Genomic DNA, 19411 nt, shown 5'->3' with positions numbered 1-19411 from the left:
TTTAATTACCGCCTCACAAGAGCAAGAAGAATGGTTGAATGTACCTTTGGTATTCTGACAGCCAAATGGCGGGTCCTATTGACTGCGATCAACCTCAAGACAAACTGTGGACGAGGTGATCAAAGCTTGCGTGGTACTCCACAATTTTGTTATCTGCAAGGAACCCATTTCCATTGAGGACACCTCTGAAGAAACCACCTTGCAAGATTACCATGACATTACCACTAGAAGTTCTGTGACGGTTTCAGTAATGAGGGACAATTTTGCACTATACTTTATGTCACCTCAAGGCAGAGTACACTGGCAGGATGACAGAGTGTGAAAGATTTGTGCCCTAACCAAACTTGTGTACCTTCTGTACCAACAGTATATACCTTTGCCAACCAAAGTTGGCTATCTTGTCATGGTCTCTATTTTTAGCTTTAGGCCACAGGTGTGTACTTGGTTGTGTTTTATGCAAAGTATTTCACCTTTTAACAAAAGTTGTGTACATTGTTAGGAAATCACCAACAATAAACACAACTTTTTAGGTGAAATACTTTGCTTCAAACACAACCAGGAACACAACTGTGGCAAAAAGCTAAAATTTACCCACAGTTATATACCTGGTTTTGAATACCTTTTTACCTTTTAAATACCCTGTATTTAACCTTTTTTTTTAAACATATTTCGCCGCAGAAAGAAATGACAGACAACCAGTGTAAACTATAATTTAACTTTTATTTAAAAATTTTTTTTTTTGTAAACTGTTTTTAAAGTTAAAAAAACTTTTTTAATAAAGGTTTGAAACCAACTGGGCATTTTTATTACAAAACACATCATAAATCTGTGTAGTGTGGGGTGGAAATACTGCTGGAGGGGCTGCGGGACACTTCGACACTGGGAGTGTGGAGAGAGGATTGGGATCGTGGTGGGGAAGGAACAGTTAGAGGTGATGGTGTGGAAAAAGCTACAGAATGGGTGGACATGTGGGAGGCAGAAGAGGTGGTGGGTGGTGGAGTGGAGGGTTGGGCAGGGACTGTAGGAGCAGATGATGTTGATGGCAAGTGGTACGGGGCAGGAGTTTGGTACGGGGCAGGAGTTTGGTACGGGGCAGGATGCTGGAAGTGGGGAGGTTGCTGGTATGTAATAGGAGGGGGAGGATGGAAAGTGGCTGGAGGGGGTGCAGATGTAATAGGAGGGGGAGGATGGAAAGTGGCTGGAGGGGGGTGCAGGTGGAGGAACTACTGTGGTGGGAGGAGGAGGTTGGGAGGTAACGTGCTGGAGAGCACCGTGGCATGAATGCATTACATGCATCTGCTGGGTAGGAGAGAGCGTTTCCACGCGCTCCACAACAGACCTGAAAAAGGTGTGGTTTGGCGAAGATCTTGCTTCTGAATGCATGGTTTGCAGAAGTGTCTTCACCTCCAGAATGCTGGAGTTGATCTGCTGAAAGCCTGCGGAGATTTGCTCGGACAAGACTTTTAGACAGTTCTGGAAAGATGCATTCAGATGCAAGAACTCTGGCGCATAAGTCTTTTCCTGACCCCTCTGCCGCTGCCGCCCAGTACCCGCAGGTGTACTAGAGGTGGCAGGGGCAGAAGGGTGGGGTAAAGGGAAAGCGATCTCCTCACCAGCAGCTTCATGTAATGTAGGCAGCCACGATGCTCCTGTGCTGGTGGATGGGACAGATGGGTCGAATGTGTGGGAAGGCTGGGAAGGTGCAGATGTACCGGGGCGGTCGAAGTGTCCCTCGGTGCCGGTCTCCTCAGGGATCGCCTCAGAAGGGTCCAATCGTGCAGGCTCCCGAGTGCTGCTCACCGTTCTGTGGAATAAAGAGAAAAAAAAACAATTAAAATAGTGATATGGTATGGCCCTGGCTGAAAAAAAAAAAAGTTACATCTAAACATTTTTTTGTCACATGTGGTGTGTAATATTTACCTTCTGGTGACCATTGTATCCCGGAGGAACGACAGGGCTCGTGCATACTTGTACTTGCTCCTGCGTCCTCTAGATCCACTCGGGGCCCGCATCTCTTTATTGAACTCCTTGAAACGATCCCTCACAGACCGCCACCGCTTCACAATTCTCTCCCCTGAAACGAGAAAGGACAAAGTGGTTAGTATACAACATCAGTGTTTCCCAAACTCCAGTCCTCATGGTCCCCAGGGGTCATGTTTTCAGGATTTCCAAAGTAAATAGAAATCCTGAACACATGATCCGTGGGGACCACGAGGACTGGAGTTCGGGAAACACTGGTTTAAATCAAGCAACCGCTCTTTAATCTGGGCCCGAGCATCGAGGTCCTCCCAGCGGTCCACAAGGAGCGAACAGATTTCCTCCCAGAGTCGTCGGGTAACGATAAGGTCAGCGTGGCGGCGGTCAGCCATATTCCAGAGCGGCTCCCTTTCTCTGACGAGATCGATGAGGTGGTCCACATCAATCCCTCCATCCTCACCGTCAGAGTCGGGAGCACGCTGTGAAGGCTGTTAAAGAAAAAGACAAAAATAACATAATCAGCCTCCACAAAAGAAATGAAATAAAAAGTGCAAAAAAAAAAAAAAAAAAGCAAAAATATTTATACTTACACGCTGGTGACTGCCGCGTTGCTGTCGCCGACGACCCTGGGAGGCACTGCGAGGACCTCTTGGCCGAGCACCAGATTGGGAAGACTAGAGAAGAAAACAAAAAATGTTATGTCTTTGGATGTAGGCATTTGTTTGCTGTGTGTGGTCTGCAGAACATTGTTTTCTATGTGTTGTGTGTAGTGTGATGTTGTGTTTCTGCGTTTGATGCCAAAATCTTACCAATTGTGAGCCCACTCCAGGTGTCTGTCCACCCCTTCCTCCTTCTTCTGGGAGCTCCTCTTCATCTTGTGATTCCTGTTTTGAAATAAAAGGCAATGAATACACATATATTACAGAGATGATGGATTTTGGAAATAAAAACTTACCGTCAAACGCTGACGATGCGAGGGAGGGCTCCCAGAAGATGTGCTGTCTTCCTGCTGGCCAGACTCCATGGCTGTGGGTGGTGTTCCTGCTGCTGCCGCCATTGCTGCTGCTGCTGCATCTCTTGGGCGGCTGTTGAATAAAGAGAAACAAAGGGGCAATGAATATCTTGATATTCCATGGCCCTAGTTTGGAGGAATGGGGGATTTGATAATTACCGTCTCTCATCTGCTGCTGGACTCCCCTCCCGTTGTTCAGCATGCTGCTCCATTTGGGGTGGTGCTGATGGTGCTGCTGCAGATGTCTCCTGCCTTCTCCTGCTCCTGGTTCTTGGCTTGGGTGTCATGTTGGGTGTGGCTGAGGGTCCCACTGTCTTGCTTTTATATATGTCTTGTGGGCAGAGCTACTGAGCATGCTCAGACCAAAAAAAACGGATCCGGCGCATTGTGGCGCTCATAGGCTTTCATTGTGTGAAAAAGCCGGACACGCCGGATCCGGCGTGTCCGGCTTTTTCGCCGGAGACAAAAAACGTTACAGTAGCCGTTTTTTCCAGACACCGGATCGCGACACATTGCCGGATCCGGCGAAAACCGGATGAAACGCATGGCCATCCGGCTCGATCCGGCTCTAATGCAAGTCAATGGGGGGGAAACCGGATCCGGCATTGCATTTCGCCGGATCCGGTTTTTGTCAAAAGCGCAGGATCGCGCCTGACGGCGAAAACCTGATGTGTGAAAGAGGCCTTACTGCAACGCTTCTTCCCTGGCACCCATCTGTGTGGTACTGATGCGGCACACACATGCCACACGTGTGCCCCAAGTATTACACACATGGACACTGACATCTCAGTTACCAGAAATATCAGGAGGTGTGAAAGAGGCCTTATAGCGGGTTTTTAGGTTTGGCAGCTGTCACACGCTAAAAGACGCTTTTTATTGCAAAAAATAGTTTTTGCATTACCACATTTTGAGAACTATAATTTTTCCATATTTTGGCCCACAGAGTCATGTGAGGTCTTGTTTTTTTGCGGGACGAGCTGTTTTTATTGGTATAATTTTCGGGTACATGACATTTTTTGATTGCTTTCTATTAGGATTTTTGGGAGACATAATGAGAAAAAAAACTAGCAATTCATGAATTTCCTTTTTTTTTTGGGGGGGGGGGGGGTTACACCATTTTATATATTTTGTGTGTTTTGGCACTTTTATATAATAACTATTTTACAGAAAAATTGTTTTTGCATCGCTTTATTCTGAGAGCTGTAACTAATTTTTTCGCCGACAATGCTGTATGGCAGCTCATTTTTTGCGGGACAAGATGACGTTTCCAGCGGTACCATGTTTATTTATATCAGTCTTTTTGATCGTGTATTATTCCACTTTTTGTTTGGCGGTAAGATAAAGCATTGTTTTTTGCCTTTTTTTATGGTGTTCACTAAAGGGGTTAACTAGCGGGACAGTTTTATAGGTCGGGTCGTTATGGACGCGGGGATAACAAGTGTGTACTTTTCTTGTTTAGGTTTTTTTTTCAAATATTGATTTTTTTTAAAATTTTTACATTTTTTTTATTGTTTTACAATTTTTCCCACTTTGGGACAATCATTTTGTGCAGGCTGATCGCCTCTATAGCATGTAGATCTGCATGCAATAGAAGCGGTCAGCGCTGCTTGCATTTTACACTGACTTCCTGATCATCACTGCGCATGACAGGAAGTCTCTCAGCTCTGGAGACCCAGATGTCGTCATGACGACATCAGGTCTCCATGGCAGTGATTGGGACCCCGCGTCATGCCGCGGGGTCTCCGATGCAAAAGCAGAGGGGCTGTCAGCCCCTGTGCCGGCTCCGGAATGCTGTGATCTTGTTTGATCACAGTGTTTCAGGGGTTAAAGCGCCGGGAGCGGTCTGTGACCGCTCCTGGCACTTAGTGCCGGGTGTCAGCTGTGAGAATCAGCAGACACCCGGCCGCACTCCCCCCATGACATACTATCCCCTCCATGGGCAGCAAGTCCCAGGGCACATGGACGGGATAGTATGTCAGCTGTTAGAAAGGGGTAAAATGTGGGTACTGTACCCTTTCATGGTAACATGGTGAAAACTATACAGCACCAGATGACTGTAGCAAAGAGTTACTATTTGTAGCCTTCCTTTTCCAAACTCCAGTCTGGCTGAAAGACTATGGAAAGTCCCCTCCTAGATCTATAAATTGGAAGATTTTAAAAACACAGTACGAACGTTCTGGGACATCTATAAAAGTGACAATATAGACCATGTGGGGGATGCACTCCTATTTTGGGATGCTTCTAAGGCAGTCATGAGGGGTTAGTTAATTTCCTACATAAGTCACAAATGTTAAAAAAAAATAAATTAAAAAAAAAAAAAAAAACACCTTATAGAAAGCACCCACAAAAGCACAAAAAGAACTTACACAGGCCTATAAAAATTTATTAACATTTATTAATGACCTTGTAGGGGGCATAGAGAGTAGAATTTCAATATTTGCAGATGACACTAAACTCTGCAGGGTAATCAATACAGAGGAGGCCAATTTTATACTACAGGAGGATTTATGTAAACTAGAAGCTTGGGCTGATAAATGGCAAATGAGCTTTAATGGGGATAAATGTAAGGTCATGCACTTGGGTAGAACAAACAAGATGTATAATTATGTGCTTAATTGTAAAACACTGGGCAAAATAGTCACTGAAAAAGACCTGGGTGTATGGGTGGACGACAAACTCACATTTAGCGGCCAGTGTCAGGCAGCTGCTGCAAAGGCAAATAAAATAATGGGATGCATTAAAAGAGGCATAGATGCTCATGAGGAGAACATAATTTTACCTCTATATAAGTCACTAGTGCGACCACACTTAGAATACTGTGTACAGTTCTGGTCTCCGGTGTATAAGAAAGACATAGCTGAACTGGATCGGGTGCAGAGAAGAGCAACCAACGTTATTAACTGGGGGGTCTGCAATACCAAGACAGGTTATTACACTTGGGGTTATTTAGTTTGGAGAATCGAAGGCTTAGGGGTGATCTTATTACAATGTATAAATATATGTGGGGACAATACCAAGACCTTTCTAATGATCTTTTTACTCTTAGACCTGTGACGGGGACAAGGGGGCATCCTCTACGTCTGGAGGAAAGAAGGTTTAAGCATACTCACAGACACGGATTCTTTACTTTAAGAGCAGTGAGACTATGGAACTCTCTGCCATATGATGTTGTAATGAGTGATTCCCTACTAAAATTTAAGAAGGGACTGGATGCCTTTCTTGGAAAGTATAATATTACAGGGTATATACACTAGTTTCCTTAATATTGCGTTGATCCAGGGAGCTAGTCTGATTGTTGTATGTGGAGTCGGGAAGGAATTTTTTCCCCAATGTGAAGCTTACTGTTTGCCACATGTTTTTTGCCTTCCTCTGGATCAACATGTTAGGGCAAGTTAGGATAGGATATGGGTTGAACTAGATGGACTTAAAGTCTCCCTTCAACCTTAATAACTATGTTACTATGTATAAAATTTCAAAAATTGAACAACTCTGAAAACTTGAAACAAAAATTTTTAGATGCCAAAAGAGATAGCTGACATGTTAGCCCATGAAGCAGCCTTAAGCAACTTCGAGTATCAGAAACAAATATTTTAAGTGGGGTAATAGACCAGGTAGGCTGCTTGCTTCCCTAACAAAACCATTTAGAACAGCTACCAAAATCCTCAAACAAAAAAAAGATGTCAGGATCACAATAAAAAATATAAATAAATGAGGAAATAAGAGGAAATTGGCTCTTTTTGGTTCTCCCTACATAGCAGAATCAAATGGGGACCTGAGGAATTCTGAATTTCTCAAACAGGAGATGGTTACTCAGTGAGGATTGGGGCAAAGAAACACACTTAACAACCCCATTACTCCTAAGGAGGTGATCCAGACCATCAATTCATTAAAAATAACAGGCACGGGGACCAGACGGGTTTAGCAATGAGTATTATACGATATTGGTGCAGTCAATAGGAACTCACCTTTGCACAATGTTTAATGACACCATCAGAGAGGGAAAAAAAAAAAAATAATGTATCCGAGGGGTTTAATGAGGCAAATATAGTGCTCCCTAAACCGGGTAAGGATCCTTTGCAGGTAGAGGGATATAGGCCAATATCCCTGCTAAGCTCAGATTTTAAGATTCTCACAAAAATCCTTGCAAATAGACTAAAACAAATCATACCAAGTCTGATTTTGCCACAGCAAACTGGTTTCATACACAGGAAGTCCATTACATACAATATAAGATGGGCTATTGAGGCAATATCACAGCAAACTACACAAGTGTACAAAACACATAATAGTACGTTTAGATACTGATAAAGCATTTGATCGGCTATCATGAGAATACCTGCATGGTATACTAGAGACTAGACAATTCGGTCCTTGGTTGCGGGATGCTGTCAGAATGATATAAAAGGATCCCAATTCTAGAATGTTGATCAATAACACTCTCGGCCTTTCAATATTCAGAGAGGCACAAGACAAGAATGCCCCTTGTCACCTCTCCTTTTCAACATGGCATTGGATCCCTTACTGAGAATGCTGCAAAGCCTGACAATATATCAGGGAATAGGGTTAGGACCAGCAATGGTTAAAATTTTAGCATTTGCAGATGACATCCTTTTTATCGCTGATTTCTGGGAGGGAAACCTTCTTTGATATACAAAGTACTAGAGACACAGGGTTGTACTAAGGCGGCAATTTAATGGAGGACTTTTCGCTGCTCACTTTCGACAAGGTGTCACAAAGGTTTCCAGCGTTCGTAGGTAAACCCTTTATCTTTCTACAGGTGCGTAGCCTGGCACGGCTTGGATAGCAAGAAAAGTAAAGAATCCAAATTAGGTAGGCATCTAGACACCTTATTAAAAGGAACTTTATCCCAAATTTAATCCACAAGCAAAATCTACTCAATAATAAGGGCCCTGTCAAACATAGCGATCTCGCTAGCGAGAGCGCTGCCGAGTCACTAGTTTTGTGACGCAACAGCGATCTCACCAGCGAGATCGCTGTGTGTGACAGCGATCAGCGACCGGCCCCCCCTACCGGTATCGCTGATGGAAAGCCCTGGACATTTTTGGGGTCGCTGGTCTCCCGCTGGTCAGCACGCATCGCTGCGTGTGACAGGCGGGAGACCAGCGACCAGGAGCTGGTAACTAAGGTACACATCGGGTTTCTAAGTGACGCACGCCCCTTAGAAACCCGATGTGTACCTTAGTTACCAGCTCCCTCTGCATCAGCGCGCTGGTAACTAAAGTACACAGCGACGCCGCGCGCTCGGCGTTGCTGTGCTGATCGCTGGTGAAGCTGTCTGTTTGACAACTCACCAGCGATCCTGACACGTTGATATCGTTGTCGGGATCGCTGGTGAGTCGCTATGTGTGACGGGGTCCTAAGGATGCAAGAGTCTTGAAGGGAAATTGAAGCGTCTAGGCAAGTGGAGAGAGGATATACCAGGGTTTGAAACGGAAGAGACTTTCTAAAAACCACACTGACCCAAAAGAAAACGATCCCTTATAATAGCTACACTGACATGGCTTTGCCGATATTCTACAGGACATATATAAACCCTTATATACAATCAAAGAGGTCTTCTGGGACTACCTATTCATGCTCCAAATGTGGTTCAGCTAATACAGATATACTTTGTCACTTGTGGGGGTGCATGCTTATCCAGAAATTATGGAAAAGAACTCATTTATATATCCAAAATACGTATTGCATTACTTTTCCATTAACACCACAGTCGGCGTTTTTCAACATCCTGGCAGATAGTCATCAAAACATATCGAGACAGATTAGATCACTACTAATTATTTGGGCCTCAGCTACGAGGAGGAGTATCCTCCATCATTGGTTAAACCCAGTGCCACTAACACATATTAAATCCAAAATTATCTTTTTGTTTAAAATGGATTGGCTAGACACACTGACAAAGAAAAAATAACCAGGAAATTCTTTGAAAGATGGACGTCGGTTCATTCCCACATTATCAGACAACACTAAAGATAGATTTAGGAAACAATTCAAACACACCTCATGGCACTTACTTGAGACACTTCATAATCGATTCCAATACCATAGTCATTGAGGTTATGAGAGAATTCAGTTCACACAGTGGGGTTGGGAGGGAGGGTTTTTTTTTGGTTAAGTACTAAATTCAAGGTATTTGTTGGATATCATTGCCTGTATGCACTACTATGCATAAAAAAAAGTGTCTCCAGGTAAAACTAGGCAAGAAAAATGGAAAGAACGTGAGTGGTGCTACTGTCTTTGCTAAACAAAGTATTGTCTATAATGCAGCAAACTAGAAATGCAGATAAATGGCATATTTTTACTTGCAAAAATAAAAGCAGACCAACCAAGGAAAAACAGTATAAGAGATACCAATTCGACCAGCAGCCATAAAGTCATATATAGGTTCCCTATAAGACACTCCACACTAGAGCCTGAAAACCAATGAAGTCACAAAGGAGTATATAGTCCATAATGTATAAAAATGATAAATTTATTAAACATATATACCAAAATAGATAACAATACACGAATAGATGAACAAAGGATCAGATAGTGATGGCTAAGGTCACTTATAATAAATACATATAAAGTGCTAGGGTGCCAAAAGTATGTATACAATCATGGGGATACAATGATAAATATCATGCCAGTATAAATATATGCACGTGCATCCAAATTGGGACTGGCATAAATCAAGTAATACACCAAATATGCGCTAAGTGCTTACCCATGAAAAGTATTAGCTGGACTAAAGCCCCCCCACCACCGACGGGCATTTCGCTGCTCTTTTTCAAGGTGCGGTCAAAAACAATGGAAAACAATGTAAATTAACTGATACACTAGTTATTTAATATACCTTGGTCTCTTGTCCCAGTAGTTCCTGCTCCGCTTCATGTATCTCTTCAGCAGGATCATAGCTGTACAGGGGCAGTAGATGATGTCTCAGCCTGTCAACTCTAAACATACAGAATTGTATTAATAAAAGGAGTTCAAACGACTAGCACTTAGAAAAATAAGTGGCTTTTTAGAATCTTTCATCTGCGACAGTTGAAAGGAGAATAAGAAGAGAGCTGTAGTAAAAAGACATCTTATTTTACATGATGTAGTTACAGAATTCAAATAGAAGTACTGGTAGGTTTTGATCAGGTCATGACCTTGTTGATCTGCTCTTGAAGCATTATAATACGGTAATCTTTAATTTTATGTAGTGCTAACATATTCCGCATCACTTTACAGTTTTTGCAAGAATTACTATTTGTACAGTTAACAGGCCACCACCACTCAATGTTTTATTATGTATTTAGTATGCTTAAAATAACCCTCCACCAAGAAGTGTAACTATGCATTTCCCCATGTGCAGTTGCTATACCCGGTGCCCTTAGTTCTTCTGCAGAGACATGAGGATCACTGGAAAGGCTGAACCATGCCTCCATTGCCTTTTTTTCTGCTGTTGGATGGACACAGCACTATCTTTTAGGTCTACTCATACCAATAGAAAGGCTGGAAAGAAGTGCTTCAGACTTTCAAGGAAGGTTCCACATCCTTCTTTAGTGGTTATTTTGGAAAACAAGATAGACTCCTCAATTGAATGATGGAGATTACTCAGTTTGGTGACTATACATGTGAAATGTATAGTAACATTTATGTTTTGGGTAGCGGATCATTTTAAATTTGGTGTCTAATCTCATTACCAATCATAGTGTACAGGTGAGTGCTTATATATAACCCCTGCTACCAAGTCTTGTATCAGATACAATCTAACTCCCAGAAGATGCTGTACTATGGATATAATACTACAACAAATATCACAACACACCAAAAGGTGCAACAAGTTCTAAATCTCACAAGGCATTTGTTTCATGGTGTACATTTTGAAGTTATTTTTAGGACAGAAAATGTTGATGGCACAATTTTTTATGCCTGTCTACAATTAGGCAGTAAATGGTTTGCACATGAATCAACAATTCCAGAATAGAAAAATTGTTAACTACTAGATTTTCCTGAAATCCATAACACCACAAGAGACATCCATCCTATCACTGCACAGAAAGCCAAGGGGGGGGGGGGGTGAAGGGACACATCCCACCTCCTTCAGTGGATTCTAAGAAGTTTAGAAGGAATGGCCACAATTAATCATCCTTATTCTTGTCATGATTTATACAGTCACTCGATCTTATTATTCACTGTAATAAGAGAAATCTCAACCACTACAAGCAGTGGGAGGGAATAAATCTGTGTGCTGTCCTGCGTTGTGGGAAAATCAAATTACCGTTAAGTAATTAACATTTCCCTCCCCCTCGCCAATGACAGCACCTGAAAGAGGATGACAAAAAAATGCCTTTGAAAGAAAGTAACACCCCTTGTAAGATCTTACACTTGAATAAAGATCTCTAGAATATCCCGATTTAAAGAAAACATAAAAGATCTAGATTCCAGTAAGGCTAAGTTCGCACGTACCGGAACTCTCGCGGAAATTACCGCAAGAATTCCATAATGCCATTCCGCGGGAAAATCGCATTTTAAATTCCCGCGATTTTCCCGCGGAAAAACTAGCATTATGCAAGCGTAATTAGCTTGCAAAATGCTAGCGTTTTCCAAGCGATCTGTAGCATCGCTTGGAGAACTGATTGACAGGTTGGTCACACTCGTCAAACACAGTGTTTGACAAGTGTGACCAACTTTTTACCACTGAGGCCGCCTATGCAGCATCAGTAGTGAAAGATAAAATGCAAAAAAAAAAAAAGTGTTATTCTTACCTTCCGACGTCCCGCGCAGCCGTTCCCAGTAATCCTTTGCGAAAATGCCCGCGATGACGTCCGTTCTCGCGGGATGCGATGTCTCGCGGTAATTCGCGATGACGTCGCGCGAATGACCGCGAGACTTCACGATCCCGCGAGAACGGACGCCATCGCGGGCATTTTCGCAAAGGATTCCTGGGAACGAGAGCGTGGAGAGAGGCGGGAAGGCTGCGCGGGACGCCGGAAGGTAAGAATAACAATATTTTTTATTTTAAATTCTATTTTTTACAGGGATATGGTACCCAAAGCCCGGAGGACAGTCTCCTCTCCTCCGGACCGTGGGTACCATCCGCAAATGTTCTGCTTACTTTCCGCATGGTGTGCACAGCCACATGCGGGAAGTAAGCGGAACAATGCATTCCTATGGGTGCGGGATCGCCGCGATTCCGCAAAATTAATGAGCATGCTGCGGTTTTTACCGCGAAGCGATTCCGCCGTGGTAAAAACCGCAGCATTAGCACAGCATTGCGGTATCCCATAGGAATGCATGGGATGCTTATTTTTCGTGTTTTCGCGGCAAAATCGCGCGGTTAAAACCGCCGCGGAAACGCGAAAAAAAAAAACGCCACGTGTGAACTCAGCCTTAGACTAATTTTTTTGATCTTGACCCTCTGATAAAGTGTCCAAAAAGTCACTGGAGACACCTAACCCAATAAGGTAGAATTTGAATAGGTTACCATTATCGACTTTTTTTTTTCCTAAAAAGGGAGGGGGATCTACAGTTATAGACTTTAAATAGTTGTGTGAAAACGTGTTTGCCCCCTTCCTAAATTTCCTATTCTTCTGCATGTTTGTCTCACTAAAAATGTTTGAGACCAAACTAATTTTAAATATTAGACAAAGATAACGAGTAAACACAAAATGCAGATTTGACATGGAGGAGGTCTTTAGGATTAATGGAAAAAGAAATCCAAACCTACAGGGTCCTGTGTGAAAAAGTAATTCCCCCCCCCCCCCCCTCTCATTAAAACAGAAAATTTACTATGGTTTATCACATCTATGGGAAGTAGAGATCAAATTCCCTCATGCAGGCCTGAACACTGCCACACCTGTTCTCAATTAAAAAATCACTTAAATAGGACCTGCTTGACAAAGTAAAATAGACAAGAGGACCTCAAAAGATAGACCTCATGCTGCAACCCAAAGAAATTCTGGAACAAATGAGAAACAAAGTAACTGAGATCTATCAATCTGGAAAAGGTTCTAAAAGTAATTTATAAAGCTTTCAGACTCCAGCAAACCAGTGTGAGCCATTATCCACAAATGGCGAAAACATGGAACATTCCTTGGACCATATTCCCACAAAAGCACAGCATCGAATCACCCAAGAAGTCACAGAAGACCCCACAACAACATCCAAAGAACTACAGGCCCCACTTGCCTCAGTTAAGGTCAGTGTTCATGACGCCACCATAAGAAACCCTGGGCAAAAAATGACCTGGATGGCAGAGTCCCAAGACGAAAACCACTACTGAGCAATAAAAACAAGGTTTGTCTCCGTTTTGCCAGAAAACATCTTGATGATCCCCAAGACTTTTGGGAGAATACTCTGGACTGGTGAGACAAAAGTTGAACTTTTTGGAAGGTGTATGTCCCATTACATCTGGAGTGGAAGTAACAGCATTTCAGAGAAGGAGCCCATACCAACAGTAAAATATGGTGGTGGTAGTGTGATGGTCAGGGGCAGTTTTTTTGCTTCAGGACCTGGAAGAGGCTGTGGGAAATGAAACCATGAATTCTGCTACCAAAAAAATCCTGAAGGAGAATGTTGGGCCATCTGTTTGTGACCTCAAGCTGAAGCTCATTTGGGTTATGTAGCAGGACAATGATCTAAACACACCAGAAAGTCCACTGCTGAATGGCTTAAGGAAAACAAAATTAAGACTTTAGAGTGGCCTAGTCAAAGTCCTGAGTTTAATCCTCGGAAACCCTCCAATGTGGCTGAATTACAACAATTCTGCAAAGATGAGTGGGTCAAAATTCCTCCAGAGCGTTGCAAAACACTCATTGTCAGTTATCGCAAACGCCCGATTGCAGTTGCTGCTGCTGCTAACTGTGGCCCAACCAGTTATTAGGTTTCGTGAGCAATCACTTTTTCATACAGTGCCATGTAGGTTTGGATTTCTTTTTCCCCTTAATAAAGACCTTAATTTATAAACTGCATTTTGTGCTTTGTCTAATATTTAAAATTTGTTTAGTGATCTGAAACATAAGTGTGGCAAACATGAAAAATAGGAAATTAGGAAGGGAGCAAACACTTTTACACCACTATATGTATTCTTGGTTAACTTTCGGGATTACTAAGATATTCTGTACTTGTCAAGTGGTTTAACAACTGAAGTATTTAGGAACTGGCATCAAAACTTAGCTTATTAATGGAGACAAGAGTGAAGTGACCCAAGGAACATGGCTAGTCTAACAGACCAGAGTAGAGTTGCACCTGATTAACATTTAAAAGGCATGGGACAGAAGTGTAAGGTAAACAAGACAAAAACAAAACAGGGATAACAGAAAACCAGTATCATATAAAAGCACTCACCAACAATAGGGAGGAGGGTAGGGACAGTAAGGAATAAAATAGTAATAGGGACCAGGTTGTAAACCCTTACGTAAAACATCAAACAGATCACCAATATTACAACTCCACTCCAACTACTCAGCTTTAGCACAGGAAGATGAATCTTTCACTGGCAAAGACTAAATGCTCAGAGCCAGTATATAGAGGGAATAAGTGATAAAGAGTTGCAGCTGAGAACAACCAAGCTGTATGGTCTCCGCCTGCTTGGAAAGAGTCCTTAATCCTCAGAACTGAAGGAAAGGAAATCATTTAAATAAGGACATGAAACACCATCTCTAAAGAGGACTGCAAGTCATTACCAGATGTAACATAACTCCAGGTCTTCCAGGGTAACGTGACACAATCTCAAGGTTTGAGGTTACAAGTCCAACTCCCCAGATCATGATGTTGTTTTGTCCATGGTGTGCAACATTATTAAGTTTATAAGCTATGGCACTATCTAAATATCCCTGGATGTGGATGGCAGAGAAAAATGGATGAAAGGTTGCAACGCAGTATAGTCCGGATGATGGACAAGCAGCCCCAATCAAGCTCCAAAGAAATTCAAGTTGTCCTGTCAGCTCAGGGTGCATCAGTGTCAGCGCAACTATCCATCAAAATTTAAATGAAGCCCACTGCTGACAAAAAGATAGACTGCAGTTTGCCAAAATGTAAACGAGCAAGCCAAAAACCTTCTGGGAAAGAGTCTTGTGGACAGATGAGAATAAGATAGAGCTTTTTGGTAAAGAACATCATTCTACCGTTTACCGAAAATGGAATGAGGCCTACAGTCAAATATGATGGAGGTTCAAACATGTTTTGGGGTTGTTTTGACACCATGAAATCTGAGGATTATCAAGAAGATTTTGGGTTGCAATGTAGTGCCCAGTGTCAGAAAGAAAACCGAGTTTGTGCTCTAGGTCAGTGTTCCTCAGCTCCAGTCCTCAAGGTCCACCAATAGATCATGTTTTCAGGATTTCCTTTGTATTGCATAGGTGAGGCAATCATCACCTGGGCAATACTAAGGAAATCCTGAAAACATGACCTGTTGGTGGGCCTTGAGGACTGGAGTTGGGGAACACTGCTCTAGGTTATAAGTCTTGCAGCAGGACAGCGACTCCAAACATACCTCAAGAAGCACCCAGAAATTAATAGAAACAAGGCGCTGGAGAGTTCTAAAGTGGCCAGCACCGAGTCCAAATTTAAATCCAATTGAACACCTATGTAGCGATCTTAAAATTGCTAGGAGAAATACTTAATTTTCTGGGACAATTTCCAGGGTGCCAACACTTTTGGCCATGGCTGTAGAGGTTTAGGCTATGTGCACACGTAGCAGAAATTTTCTGCTGAAAAACCTGACTCCCTTCCCAGAAACCACGCGTTTTTTTCTGCGCGGTTTTTATGCGTTTTTTTCGAGCGTTTTCAAGAAGCATAGAAATAGCCAGAAACGCGGAAAAATCTGCGAAATTAATGAGCATGCTGCGTTTTTTACCACAAAGCGGTTTTTTCATGGTAAAAAAACGCATCAGTATGCACAAAAAGTGCAAAATGCATAGAAATGAATGGGAAGCTTATTTTTAGCGGTTTTATTGGTAAAACCGCTAAAAATTCCGCTAAAAAAACGCTGTGTGCACACAGCTTTACTTATCTAAATGCCGACTTGCCCATTTTATAACTCAAATTAGGCGGATCAACTGACTATGCTGGTTTCATTCTGCTTAGTGCACCCACGATCTTACAACTTCAAGTAGGTGGATAAACTGGGGCATTCAGGTTTAGCTACTTAAATGTTGACAAACCCATCTTAATGAATACAGCCTACTATGATTAACTGGACTTAAGTTTATTTGGCCTTCCGCCACCATGTCCACCTTATAACTCCAACTAGGAGGATAAACTGAAACAGACGTTTACCAATCTAACTGCTGACCAGCTCATTTTATGACTCCAACTAGAAAATTATACTTGACTTAGTATGGTTTTTATTCAGTTAGTGCAACCATATCCATCTTTCAACTCCAACTGGGACATCGATGTTAATCAACCTAAATGGTGACTTATCCATTTCTGACTCGAGACTTTGGAGGATTGTGTCTACTATAGTTTTATTTGGTTTAGTGTAACTTTGTCCAACCAGGAGGATAAACTTGGATGGGACATAGAGGTTTAGCAATTTAAATGGAGACAAGTCAATCTTCTGGCTTTAAACTAGGAGGATTATCTGGTCGTGCAATAATGGTTTCACACAGTTCAGCATAGCCATGTCCTTACAAAACTACTACATCAGGAAGGACAAATTAAAGGGCATAAAATGATTTAACAGACTAAATGCAGACTGGTTTCTTTCATGCCTCCAGACATAAGAGAAGTGACTGGGCTGACAGTTACATTTGATTAGTGTGATTTGAACATCCCAAGCAGGATGGATAGTGTGGCAATCCGTTGGAATTAGAAGCCTCCTGCAGGACTGCTCTTTGGCCTCCTCAATTAAGCAGATTGCCAATATCATCTGTAACTCATCCAATAAAAAGGTAGAAGCCAAACACATTGTGGGGCAGTAGTGGAAAAAACACACAACCTAACTGGTTATGAGTCAGCTGGATAACTGGGGGGGGGAGAAATCACATAGCCCAAAGTTAATCCATATCACTGAAGGTCATACCAGGCCAAAAGCCACATCAAGCCTAGCTATGAGGCAGAGGATAGCAGGCTAAAAACACAAGGCTGCAGGCCGTACGGCTAACAAGGCTAAAGATAAACACACGGAACAAAAGAACACCATTAACGACGAGGCCGTGGGCTCCACTAACTATGTAGCTGTAGGCCTAACATCAAATTTGGGCTCTCGGTACTGTAGACCTGAAATCTAGCTTTCTTAAAGCCAATAACCTTTCAGTCCCCAACTAGGCCAATGTACTCACTGCGATTCTTGCTAAAGATTGCTATAGAGAACCCTAATGATGCTCCATGATCCATGGCTGCTACAGCAGTGTGCTCAAGGAGTCTGTCCACAGGACAGTAAACCACTGAAGGAGGAAGTGGCCTTTTTATTTTTTGCTGTTGTCTTCCTGCCCAGCAACAGGGCAGATTCCTCGCTCTCACTCTGGTGCTGTCATGGGGGAGGGGGAAATAAAAATAAGATAAAGTTAAAAATATTGAATGTGCACAATTAAAAAATAAAATTTAGAGGAAACTCTCGGTATTATGGAAGCAACAGATCATGTCTATGAAATAAAGATATACTGTAGCTAACTCTGTACACTATTTAAGAGGGAAGATAAGACCTTAAAATTACTTAGCAGCGCATAAAAAGGGTCCCCCCCCCCCCCCCATTTTTCGGGGGGGCGTGGGCTCAAAAAACCAAGACAAACACTCTCCCCTCTCCGAGTAAAAGTAAACCCCTTTAGGAAAATCAAAAATTGGTACACAGCAATATCATTTTCACATTGATGTGCATAACTTTTTTTGCTGTGCTTTTTAAAGCTGATTCTGCCTGAAAGACATTGTGCATACAACCATATCTCACAATTAAGTATTTGTGATTAATAAAACATTCAAATATGGCAGATCTAAATATTTTTTATTTGTCCCTCTTCTAAAGATCTAATTTTCCCCCCTTAACATTTAATATGCCATTCCTACAATTTGAGTATCTTAGTGGCCAACCATCTTTTAAAAGCAGATTGTGGCTCACAAGAAAACAATACTATAACCTTGGGTGTTTACCTTTTTCTCTTCTTTACATACATGATCTATTGAGAAAGAAGAAATAGTTCAAGCTTATCAACATTAAAATAGGATTCATATTCTAAGACAACATATACATACAGAATTATTACAAACAATATAACAAGGCTAGGTAAAAGCTCGACCGCCCATGGCATTAAAAAAAAATAAAATAAAAAAATAAAAATAAAAAAAAAAATAATAAAGCAGCGGTGAAACCAGGTTTTTGCTTCCTGCCATTTATTCATTCAGCAGCTCTATAATTCTGTACAAGACCTGAAACTGACAGCATTTAGTATTTGTCTAATGGCAAAATTTGCCCCTAAGGCCTGTTTCACACTTCTGTTTGTGACCATCAGTCAAGATCCACCGTTTTGAAAAAAAAAAAAAAAAAAAAAAAAAGAGGATCTGCCATTTTTCTTGGCGGATCAGTTTTTTTCCTCATAGACTTGCATTATCGGCGGATCTTGACGGATGGTCGTCCGTTCGATCCGCTTTTGTACGGATCCGCCAAGATTTTGGCGTCCGCTCAGCAGCCCGGACGGAGCATGTAACATTATTTTGTTCTCCGGATCCGTAATTACTAAATTAACCCGTATTTCTGTCTGTCTGCTGGATAAAATTCTCTCTCTCTCCCCCACATTGCCGCTGCTGTCCCGAGAGATCTCTCCTCCACATCGCCGCTCCTTTACAGCAACTTCTCCACGACAGCGCACCTACTGATGCCGCGAAAACAGCTCCCGCGTCACCATGCCCGCTCACGGACAGCGCTACATCGCCGGTATTTTTACTTTTTTTTCCACAGGCGCGGTTCCTTTAATTTTTCAACTTCGGCGGATCCGTACATCAGCCGATCCGATGCCACCCGTTCCTGTCAGTCCGCCTGCGGATCCGTTTTCCGCTATTTTGGCGGATTCAGACTGACAGGAAAAACTGAAGTGTGAAACAGGCCTAACAGGTAGATACACCAGGCTACATACAATAGACAACAGCAAGAATACACGTTATGGACAACAGGTTGATGAGGTTTTATGTGGAGTAGACTAAAGGCCCCGTCTCACATAGCGATCTCACTACATGTGACACGCAGCAGCGACCGCCCCCCCTGCTTGATATCGCTGATCGTGCAGGAATGTACTGGGCCATTTTTTCGTCATCGGCGTCCCGCTGGCCAGCATGCATTACGGTGTTTGATCGCTGGATCGTTGCTGCGTCGCTGAAGAGATCTGCCTGTTTGGCAGCTTAGGGTATGTGCACACTTTGCTGTTTCTGCTGCGTTTCCGCAGCGTTTTTGGCTCTGCAGAAACGCAGCAGATTTTGCTGCTTTGTACAGTACCT

General features: G+C 42.5%; 1 protein-coding gene across 3 annotated transcripts in view; it reads right to left on the bottom strand.

Moving 5' to 3' along the window:
- The window catches only part of SMIM29 (small integral membrane protein 29), a 69554-nt gene that overhangs the window by 15253 nt on the left and 34890 nt on the right, over positions 1-19411 (bottom strand). For all 3 annotated transcript variants that reach the window (XM_073575586.1, XM_073575587.1, XM_073575588.1), the window contains exons 3-4: positions 18074-18099; positions 9849-9948 (exon numbers count right to left, since the gene is read on the bottom strand). In XM_073575586.1, the coding sequence (XP_073431687.1) occupies positions 9849-9948; positions 18074-18099 (126 nt within the window). The remainder of the gene's footprint in view (positions 1-9848; positions 9949-18073; positions 18100-19411) is intronic.

The sequence above is a fragment of the Dendrobates tinctorius genome, unplaced genomic scaffold, assembly GCF_039654945.1.
Source record: "Dendrobates tinctorius isolate UK_male_01 unplaced genomic scaffold, ASM3965494v1 ptg000045l, whole genome shotgun sequence".
Classification (NCBI taxonomy): domain Eukaryota; kingdom Metazoa; phylum Chordata; class Amphibia; order Anura; family Dendrobatidae; genus Dendrobates; species Dendrobates tinctorius.
The sequence above is the reverse complement of the archived record's forward strand: the minus strand, read 5'-3'. Positions and strand labels throughout refer to the sequence as shown.